Source organism: Sardina pilchardus, chromosome 10, assembly GCF_963854185.1.
Source record: "Sardina pilchardus chromosome 10, fSarPil1.1, whole genome shotgun sequence".
In the NCBI taxonomy this organism is placed as follows: Eukaryota; Metazoa; Chordata; class Actinopteri; order Clupeiformes; family Clupeidae; genus Sardina; species Sardina pilchardus.
The window spans coordinates 1,507,162-1,518,919 of record NC_085003.1 but is presented as its reverse complement, the minus strand read 5'-3'; the positions used below and the strand labels follow the sequence as shown (position 1 = coordinate 1,518,919).

At 39.1% G+C, this 11,758-nt stretch overlaps 1 protein-coding gene across 1 annotated transcript; it reads right to left on the bottom strand.

Moving 5' to 3' along the window:
• Positions 1–1,587: 1,587 nt before the first annotated feature.
• Positions 1,588–11,325, bottom strand: LOC134093859 (carboxypeptidase A2-like). Its single transcript, XM_062547145.1, has 11 exons — positions 11,256–11,325; positions 11,049–11,130; positions 10,748–10,882; positions 10,558–10,656; positions 6,058–6,159; positions 5,861–5,962; positions 3,288–3,398; positions 2,520–2,610; positions 2,227–2,426; positions 1,999–2,083; positions 1,588–1,795 (listed from the first exon to the last, which is right to left on the bottom strand). The coding sequence occupies exons 1-11, from the start codon at positions 11,318–11,320 to the stop codon at positions 1,608–1,610; spliced, it is 1,260 nt and encodes a 419-aa protein (XP_062403129.1). The 5' UTR covers positions 11,321–11,325; the 3' UTR covers positions 1,588–1,607.
• Positions 11,326–11,758: the final 433 nt, after the last annotated feature.

Genomic DNA, 11,758 nt, shown 5'->3' with positions numbered 1-11,758 from the left:
TTCATAAAGGGGTGTGGGGGGTGGGATTGTTTTGTAGGGCTTTTGATGGTGGTTATTACACTCTTGTTTAAGTACCTACCACAAAAAAAAACTGTGTAAAAAAATATATTTTAATAATTTTTTGAGAGTTTTTTTAGCTGGGGTCAAATTGACCCCAAGGATAACGAACGTCGACAAGATTTGAGGACAACATATGAGGGTTAAAAAAGTGGGTGAACGGGAATAATAAGTTGCATAAGAAAAATGTGCATCTCCGTGGAGGAGCTGCAAGAGTGGGCTTGCTCACCAGGGGCGGTGATGTACGCCTGAACAGTCCCCCATTCATTTCAATGGGGAAACGCCTCTAGTGGAGCAAGGCGGAACTACAAGGGTCTAAAAACGGGAATACCGGAAAAACGACAACCGGCAGCCATCCGACATTAACAAGCAACTTACATCAGATCGGGCCTGATTTTTTAGTGTTTGAACCGCGTCGATAGCTCAAACGCTCTTGGAGAAGAGGCGTCTTAAAAAAACGGGCAAAGAAGATATAATTATATTTGACTGCAGCAATTTACTAATGTAGCCTATCTGACTATTCTTCTCGTCACTATTTATTGTAATCATTATTGTGATTAAAGGAGAATGTTGATAGCCTACTGTGTCTGGCATCCACTCAGGCACTACTTTCAGGCATCCACACACCTCATGCTCATATGGCACTACTCAAGGCACTAACCAGGGTCACAGTGGAGCCTTCCGTGCTAATACAATTTACACCCACCGTTCACTCTCACCTCTTCTCTGAGACAACACACGATATTTTGAAGGTCTTTGGGCGCATGCGTATATCGTAAAGGATTTCAGCTAAGCCAGGGGGTCTGGGGGGATGGCCCATTCCATTCCATGATAAAATAACTTCTTAAATTATGATTACAGGCCAATTTTGGGGAAATAAATCTACAGATTGAGACTTGCAAAGATGACATGACCTTCAACAGATTCAAGGCATCTGTTTTGTAGAACAAAAACCATTTTAGACAGGAATAACATTAACATTCAAAACTGCAACATGGAGTAGCAACACTTGGACTCATCACCCTCTATTGTAAAGATGTAAGAAATGAATTGAACAGTTCCACAACTGCATATAAAGAGATTCTTAAGTTTAACTAAAGATGATTGTTATTAAAAACTAGCTCTGAGTTAGTCATTTAATTACTTTTTTACTTTAATTTAATTTTTCAGAACAACCTGCTAAAATACATCAGAATGCAGGAAATGGTATCTACTTCATTAAATAAAATTGGGTGAAGGATGTCTGGACCCTGTGGCACATTGTATCACCCACATTCAAAATGCTTCTGACATCCATGTGTTCAGCAAATGATTGAAGCATGTAAATACAGGTATCTGATATGATCACTTTGAAGATTGTATCATATAGGCAAAACATCATACTGTAAATGTGCATCAAGCCCAAAGTGTAAATTAAGCTTTAGAAACTAAGTGTTTTGGCTATGAGTTAATAGTAAGATGAGGAGTATTGAAACATTTAACAAACGTGTTTTTTTTAGTCTCTTTATTATTTTTTTTTACAGTTGTGCCTTAAAGCAACATATTGCACTTTAGTATGGATGTTCATGAGTATACATCATTAGGTGCTTCATAGCCAACCATGTTTCAGATGCAGTTGGGATGATCTGACTGGCTGGCAACACAAAACCATAGCGACCAGTGTCACGAAGCTCAAAAGCAAATGAGTACTTGATCCCAAGATCGTAAGACCAATCAATGCTACCACCACTCGCTTGATCTGTTAAGGGAAAGTAAGACATGAAGGATTACGTTTAATGAAACATGATCTTGTCCCTGAGAACTAAAATTAAATTAGCTTATTTTCTACCTAGAATCAGTACCCAGCTTCTTCTGGGCCTTTTCAAAGTATTACAATGTGATACCGTGCATTGGTACTTTTGTCATATATTTCTTTATTGTAAAAACGAATTTGGAACTTACAAATAATATTGCAAATGCTTCCCACTTTATATCTTGTCCCATACAAGGAGGTGAGGGCATTCACGGCAGCTCTACCCACTGAGTCCTACAGTAAAGTAAAAATTTATGAAATGATGTTGATAGAGATCAGTTACAATCTTCCAGTGTTGTATCACAGCTCCAGACATTTAAAGAGCAATTCAAACTGTAACTGTGGATTTGGGAATTACTGAAAAATGAAATACATACCAACTCTGCCTGGTGAGGCACATGTTTGCATGAATATCCATGGGGATACATGAGGAGCTGTGAGTAGGCATGGATGGAGATGAAGGATTTGAAGTTGCCATGAGTCTGGATTAAGTTTACTACATTTTTTACCTCCACCTCTGAATGGGCATGGGGCCCATGATAAGAGTCTGAGCAGGGGTTCCTACTGGCTCCAGGGCCTGGTTTGTATCCAGACAAGAGAACATGATCATCACAGAGTTAGAACAATACTGTATATTAAACGTTACTCAAAAGGACAGTAGATCACAAACCTCCAAAACCTGCGTTCCAGTTTCTGTTAGGATCAGTACCACGGCACATAGATCCAGAATTACTTGAACGAGTCTTACGCCACATGCGATCCTATTGAACATTACATATAATTATTTACAGCAAAAGTTTTCAATACAATTTTGAACTGGAAAATTGTTAGCCTTGCCCTGCCTGACTCTTTCACAACGTGTGTGTGTGTGTGTATGTATGTATGTATAGTATATTCTTTTGATCCCGTGAGGGAAATTCGGTCTCTGCATGTATTTCAATCCGTGAATTACTGAACACACACAGCACACAGTGAGGTGAAGCACTCACTAACTTGGAGCAGTGAGCTGCCTGCTCAACAGCGGCGCTCGGGGAGCAGTGAGGGCTCAGGTGCCTTGCTCAAGCTGTGGACTGGTTGGGGATCGAATCTGCAACCCTCTGGTTACGAGTTCGAAGCCCTAACCAATAGGCCACAGCTGCCCCCAATGACGTGAATCGAGACTGGGAACTCTTGATTGGGAAACGTTTGCATCGCGATGGGCACTAACTTTGAAATCAGTAGTCCAGCCTTACCAATCACATTGATCAGGATCATTAGTCCAGCCTTACCAATCACATTGATCAGAGATTCCTAACATCACTTCCTACTTCACCTACATTTTTCCTATGATTAATTAATAAAAGTGAATGTGTTATTTGACCGCCTTAGTTAATTTATATAATATAAAGGCGTAAAGTACACTTACAGAAATGTACAACTAGTCCGATACAAGACTTACACTTGTGTGAGAGTGCACATAACCATCGGGATTGGTGATGACCAGCAGGTAGATGTCCATTGCATTCAGGAGATTTGTCACTGAGGGATCATTATTGTAGTCAGAGGCAATCTAGACAAAACAAATGCATCCATACACACACACACACACACAGTTTAGGTTTGGATTCACAAAATATTATTCCGGTTTTAGAAAGAAAGTTTGCAGATTACATCATGTGCTTACATAACATTTCTACATTGCCCATCATCAGCAACCATTCATCCAATGTTGCAAAGGCACTTTGGCCCAATCCCAATGTCCAGACTCACAGACTTTGGTGCGCGTTCTCGCGAAATTCGTAAGAGCTTAGGGCTGTCCCAATGTCGAATTTCAGAAGGCGTGAGGGCTTGAGTAGCCTACACACTTACAGAGCCCTTTCCTTGAGTCTGCATCGGTGCAGACTTCACTTAAGGGAATTACCCACAGTTCAAAGTGTTGTGACGTTTACCGCAGAGACCATAGACCTCTGAAGTTCGCCTACAAAAAAGCCGCCATCTTTGCCCAAATAAGGAGATTTTTTCTATCGGAAAATAATATGGAGATTTTGAATTTTCGCACCTCTCACGGAGACGAAGAAATTGGAAATGCAGACATTTTGAGCTACAAAGTTTGTCCTCTGCCTTCAAGTGGATACTGTGATTTTCGGTAGGTGAAGACGGCACACTTTGATCTTTGCTTCCCCAGAGCTAATTTACAATACAACTTGCCATAGGCAGTTAGCTTCAATTAACACCCGGAACTCCTTATATGGGAAAAGATTGGCAGCTTTGGATCCTATTTGTAGGCGAACTTTCTATAGCAAAATCCAGAAATTACAAAGGTAAACAACAGGGGGACACATGTGCATGGTGCAAATGTCAGCAACATCTTTGTCATTAAACATTGCCATGTGATCTTGTGAAGTGCTGTCCCAATCCCAAATACATATCTGAGCCCATGTGGCCTCACACACTCACTCACTTAGCACCTGAGATGAATTAATTATGTGAGTCTTCAGTCCTTAGTCCTCAGGGCTCACATTGGGATTGTGCCATTCTGTTTGCTAATCTGATATCATTTCAAAAGGCTAACAGAGAAAACATTAAGAGAACATTTTCGCAATTATGTAAGCACATGTAATCTGAAAACTGCTGTCCTGATTAAAACAATGCAACTGATCTCAGCTGGTATTCTGTCTATAATGGAATGGACATGTTTTATACTATAATCTGATATAACCATTAGTTAAAATGCATTATTAAAGCAACAGATTGCATTGACGATTGCTATAGAGTCTTACAGTATGCTTGTTTGTGAACGACATTACATCATATTTAAGGTGTTATGAATGTATGAATGTAAGTGACCTTAGTGGAAAGTGTCACAGAAAAATGTTTCAGTTTTTAAGCTTTGTGACAGTAATTGTTAAATATTTCTTGATGAAAAGTTTCTTCTCACTGAGCAAATTTTCTCTAACTAAATGTTGAATTTTTCGTAAATTTCTAGTGAGAGATTAAATTAATTACCAAAAAGGTGAATTTTGTACAGCACTTTTTGCTCATCTTTGAGTCATACATTTTGATTATTTGAAAAAAAGAAAGAATCAGTGGTTTGTATTGTACAACCAGATTTTCACATTCCTTTGAGGCAGATTAGATGCCTTTTGGTGCTAATTTACAACTGCGAGACTTTAGCTTGCTATTGTTTTAGCTGGCTGTGGCTGGCACCCCATCAAGCAGCCATCACCACTTCCTCCATCTATGCAGTGAAAGTCAAATTGACAACTTCTGAAATACTTATAAAATGTATGTTGTGAATGTAATACATCCATGTTTGGTCTTAAATTAATACTTGTAATATGGGCAGCCTGATCACGGTTTAATTGCAATCTAATGTATTTGTACATAGTTGTAGACTAAGAACTACACTATAGAGTTTTAGACACCACACCCACTTTCAGGTAAAGAAATCCTGCTGAGTCGGGGGTGGCTAGATGAATGAAAAGGGAAGCTCTTCAATTCATTCCCTCTCTTCTTCTCTCTCTCGGCTCTGGGCAAGAGATCACTCTGATCTCTTGTCCACTCTCTCTCTCTCTCTCTCCCATTCCCTCTCTCTTTCTCTCTTTTCTCTTTGTTTCTTTATGGTTTGTTATTTTCATTATTTGATGCATTGTTTTATCTGGTGTATTTTACATTGTAACTTGATAACTTACGTTTTAAGTTCAAGTTTATTGTTTGTTATGAGGTTAAGTTTACTTTCTCCTTTTGTTCCTTTGTTTAAGGATAATTACTGATATTACTTCACTCCTACATTCAAAGGCTCAAGGCCTAATAACAAACTAGTTATTTGGTCATTTATTAGAGGTACAATCAAGCATCTTATGGAGTCAGATAAATCGTGGTTTTCTCCTAATAACATTACCATCTAACTTCTCCGATATCTTAATTACAGTCCAATTCAATCTGATTGAAGCGCCGGACGTAGACAGAACGCATATATACTGTATAAGCGGGAAAATATAGTTTGAATATTTTTCCCTTTACAGTATTCACCTTGTTTGCCATCCATACAGCACTGGCCTGAGACACCCACTCCCTGGCGTGGATACCAGCATCAATCCAAATGGCAGGCCTTTTAGTTCCTCCTGTGCTGAACTGCATGTGGTACAGTAAAATATCATTTTCATTTGTTCAAATTGTAGTGATACACATGCACACAAAACATTTTAATTGTTTTAACTTTCAGATACCTTCAGGACATACATTGGACGATTCTCATAGGACAATCCAATTTGTTCTTTAGATACAATATTGGGATAATCAGCTACAAGAGTGTCCATCCAGCTGTAGATCTGTGTGGAGAAATGTAACAGATCACAACAGAATACTCAGACACCTCATTACACTTCAACTGGGTACAGCAGCAGTGACAACATAGTATTTCTTAGTCATTTAGGTTTACATTGTTACATTAGCCTCGTTGACACTAGACCCTTCTCAATTGAAAGTGTGCCTGGAAACGGTTAATTGATTTACGACTTCCAGTAGGAGCGTAACTAGCCGTAAAATTAAACTTAAGTTGGATTTAACTCTTATCAATTGCATTAAGCTCTTATCAAATCATTTCAGAAGTGTATAATCTGGCCCCAGCCGTGGCGCGACTGGCTGGGGCACCTGCACCACACGCCGGCGACCCGGGTTCGATTCCCGCCCCGTGGTCCTTTCCGGATCCCACCCCGACTCTCTCCCACTCGCTTCCTGTCATTCTCTCTACTGTCCTGTCCAATTAAAGGCATAAAAAAGCCCCCCCCCCCCCCCCAAAAAAAGAAGGGTATAATCTTGTAAACAAAAGTGGTAACACTTTACATTACAGATCAGTAGTAAGTGGGTAATGTTATGGTAATATGCAATTTCATGGTAATAATATTTTTAAACCACATATTACAAATAATTCATGTGTAATTTCTAGACAATTACTGTGTAATTACCATACAACAACAATGCAAACTAGAGAATGTAATTCCAGGGAAATTACGAGTGCATAAAAATGCCAATGCTGTGGAGAAACATTTTGTTAAATACTGTATTGTTTCAAATATGATCAAAGCACAAAGATAGAGGTGAGAGAGAGAAAAAACTTTTGTCATAGTTGATGATTACTGTAATTTGATGATTGTTATCTGTTGTTATGATGAAATAAATGTGATAATTTCACAATAACTATATGGTATCAGGGCTGTAAAATACTGTTTTGTCTTTTTGAAAGGTTTTCTGTACGGTGGGGAGTTGTTGAAATTCTTTCGAAAAGACAAACCAGTATTTTACAGCCCGTTCTCTCTGCTCGCGGATGGTGGTGGGGGGTTATTTGAGGATGGGTGGCGCCGCCTGTGGGCGGACTCTGGCTGGCCATGCTCGGCCATGCTGCTTGGGCGCGCGGTTCAGATGTGGTGTGTGGGTTCGCCGGGGGGGGGGGGGGGGGTGGGGCATTGGGGGGGCATTGTGGGTGGGTGGATGTTGCGTGCGTGGTGGGTGGGTGGATGTTTGCATGCGTGGTGGACGATGTGCGGGATTCTCTCTTTGAGTTTAACTGGGTAACCTATTCCGACGCACCTGTCCCCACAAAAGAGGTGTGTAAAAGCGTTTTGTAAACCCTCAATAGTATAATCATTTATATCACTATTGATATACTTATTAATACCAACCATCATGACTTAGTAATACTAACACACTCTATTTCTCTTCCCTTTCCCCTATACCTCACCTGTGAGGTAAACCATTACCAGCCAACCTCTGTGCCTTTCCCTCATCACACCTGAAGTCACATCCCTCTGACTGCCCTACCATCGCCATTGCCTTCGCCATCCCTATGACTGCCCTACCATCGCCTGCTGTGGTTCCCTGCCCAAATCGTTGGCCCACACATTCCAGCGACCCATCACTTTCCGAAATAACTAATAGATTACTAATGGACAATTTATTCCCTACACTGGACTATTTGAACTTTCATTGTCATTGTAACTTTCAAACTACAAATGGCTGTACTGTAACTGACCCAAGGCAGATGGGTTGGGCCCTTGAGTCGTGGATCTGTCTGAGGTTTCTTCCTATATGTATCTCCAATTCTAGGGAGTTTTTCCTTGCCCCTGTTACTCATGGGCTCTCTTTGAATGTCTAACACTCTGTAAAGCGCCATGAGACATGTGTAATGTTTTGGCGCTCTGTAAGCGAAATTAAATTGAAATTGAAATTGATACCATATAGTTATTATGAAATTACCTTATTTTTTCATCATAATACTAGATAACAGGTCACATTTTACCATCAAACTAACTACCACAAAAACGTTGACCATTGTGTAATTGTGCCATACCACTTTTATTGTGCCATACCACAGTTACTATGTAATTTAGTCCTTCATAGCACCATCATGTTGGTATAATTACAGAAATATTATGTCACAATAAGTGAATCCTAAATATTTATTGCTTCGGTAAGTACATATTTACAGCAGTTGTTACCATTTTATTTTACCCAAGTTATTTGCATTGTTGTTGTATGGTAATTACACAGTAATTGTCTAGAAATTACACATTCATTATTTGTAATATGTGGTTTAAAAATATTATTACCATGACATTGCATATATATTACCATAACATTACTCACTTATTACTGATCTGTAATGTAAAGTGTTACCAGAAAACCTTTCGAAAAGACAAAACAGTATTCTACAGCCCTGATACCATATAGTTATTGTGAAATTACCTCATTTATTTCATCATAACAACAGATAACAGGTCACATATTGTGTTACAATAAGTAAATCCTAAGTATTTATTGCTTCAGTAAGTTCATATTTACAGCAGTTATGTAAGGGATAACGGCCGACGAGGTGACCGGTTCGATGGAAATAATGGCTAGGTGGAGGTCTAGAACTCCGGCGACGTGCGAAGCACGGAGACGGAGTTACCTCCGCCGTGCCATTATTTCCATCGAACCGGTCGACCTCGAAGGCCGTTATCCCGCTTATCTCCCGTTTGTATTCATAACCTGTATATTTAGAACATAGTTTTATTCCACCGTTGCGTCCGTTAACATCGCTAAAACTGTCTTGACTGTGGGACTACTTTTCCGCCACATATCAACTTTCTACTTGCAGGACAAAACTGCCGTTACTAGTTCTAAATGGATGGTTGCTATGGCCAAAAGCCAGTCGTTAGTTCTAAATGGCTGGTTGCTACGGCCAAAAGCCAGTCGTTAGTTCTATCTCTCCCGTTGTCAAGCGGGCATATCCCAGGATTCTGATTAACTTTATCTTTGAAAGATCGCTACTTTTATAGCCTAAATGGCATCCAACTAGCTACAATCCACCTCCGTCATATGCTACAATGTTACTATGGTTCTGCACGTCTGTATTTCAGCTTGGATGCAACGTGACAGTTCATTTAAACTTCGCAACGAGTTTGGCGAATTAATATTCAAGTGTGATACGGGAACTACTTCAAAGGTAGCAGGTTATACGAAGTTAATGGCCACCCCATCAGCCAATCAGAGAAGAGAATTCCATTGTTGAGGGAGATAATACCATTTTATTTTACCCTTAAACCCAAATTATTTGCATTGTTGTTGTATGGTAATTGCATAGTAATTGTCTAGAAATTACACATTAATTATTTGTAATATGTGGTTTAAACATATTATTACCATTAAATTGCATACATATTACCATAACATTACCCACTTATTACCGATCTGTAATGTAAAGTGTTACCACAAAAGTTTTAAATGCAGTTGTTTAATCAATTCAAAAGAAATACAAGTCTATGCCAGATTGTTTGCATGTCCTTGATTTAGTGGCATTGGAAATGTGTTTCAATGGCCACTTGGCCAGACGGAACGCAAATCTGAAATTAGGTCGTATGGGTATTCCTAGCCTATAATTACGTTACATTATTTAAAATCCAGTTACTGTCCCAGAAGAAACCTAATTGCCTAACCTATTTCCCCTAGACTTGGCTCTATTTGGACAGGGTGTGTTTCTATTGGCTACCCCACATTCAATGTTAGTCCTGATTTTTGGCTGTGCAGATCGGGTATTGGTACAACAAGATATATTGCCATTCTTTGGCATTGACATTAAACAAAATACAAATACAGTTATTAGGTTTGGGACCTAAAGATTATGTAGATAAACTGAGCAAAATCTGAGACAGGAGCCACGTTTACGGTTACTATTAATCCGATTAAAAAATAACAGCTCAGTCTGAAAAAAATGTGAATATAAACATCACAAGCGGAATAAAACTGCCTGATCTGAATTTTAATCAGCATGAAAGATGTGGTCTAGTCTGTTCCTATTCCCATTGAACGGCCATACCCATGACAATTGGATTGCCAGCTGTATCTTCTCAAGAAAAAGTAGGCAACAACAGCTATTCTGATCAAAGATTCTAAAGCCCCTGAGAGCACCTGAACGGAATAGAATATACCTCATGTAAACAGGCGGCACAAATTTTTCAATTGGATTAGTTGTATCCTTGTTCAAGCAGAATGACAAAAAAACTGTTCATGTAAATGTGACTGGTGAGTGCTGCAACCATTTCACAAAATGACCCGACTGTGGCAAACGTAAAATTTGAATGAACATAGAGGATGATGAAAGCTCTGAAATTTCATGAAATCAAAGTGTTTGAACACAGAAGTTATAAAGTTATGTTTTTGTGTACACATGCATGCTGATTTTCACTCACTGTTTCAAGCTTGTGATAAGCACCAAAGTTGAAACTCCTCAAGTTGCGTTCCTTCTCATTGTTCTCTTCCATCTCTGCCTGCTCTTCATCTAGCAGTTCCTGATAGGATAAGAGGGTCACATCATAATATCTAGCATGTTGTATACATTTCCCTTAATGCCGAATATATGCACATGAATGTCAGACTTACTTGCAGATTGTTGATCATTACAGAAAAGGGGATGTTGTTGTCCTTGAGGTAATCCTTTACAGCATTTAGACTAGCATAAGGTACATGAATGTCGACTGGCAGCTCAGAAGAGACAGGATGCTGCCAAAAGTCAAGCTGGGAGATAAAGGGATTTTGGGTCAAACCTGCTGTGGCATGTAAAGTTTAGTTCTTTATCTAAATATGGTCTGTTTTAGAGTGATCAATCAACTTTTTACAGAAATGTTCATCCTTGGATATTGATTCACAGGGATTTAATATCAGAATGATTTGGTTAACAAACCTTCCAGTCCTGTTCGTTCTCCAGTGACTGAAGGAGTTCAATGTGCTGAACAGATTCCATATGGATTCTGAGCACTTGGTCTCTAAAGTTTGTAAATAGAAAATCCATGCATTTACAGAGCACAACTGGACTACAATCAACTCTACTCTAAGACAGTAAGCAGTTATTTATAAATTTCAAGTAGATAAGTATGTAAAATAAACCCACCCAATGAAGACCTTGTTGCATTGACTTGTTACAACAAGCACAATGAAAATCAGACAGGTTATCATCTTCATCTCAGCTGCACACGAGACACGACACTGTGTAGAGTAGATGTGACCAGTTTTATACCCGTGCAGACATATGGGGAGTTCTCACAGTGTTTATTCAGCTGGATTTACATATCAGTTTCTCTTACCTGTGTTTTGCAACATTGACATTTTAAGGACTGAACTTGTTGTCCACTTCCAGGCATATCTATCACAACGTATCAGTTCTAACATTTACTCCTATTGTATTTAGGCTCTCCATTTTGATATAGATTATACAGTATTAGCCATTTTCTCACTGTGGAAAATGATTATAGTATGTGATCCATCCAAGGTGTAAGTTTGGTTCTAGCTTTGGTAAGGACAGAACAATTATGTCCGCATAGCTGGTTATTACTTACACTCTGCATGGTGAAACAATTTTGGAGGTCTTTTTTGGTATAGTTTAACTGATCTAAA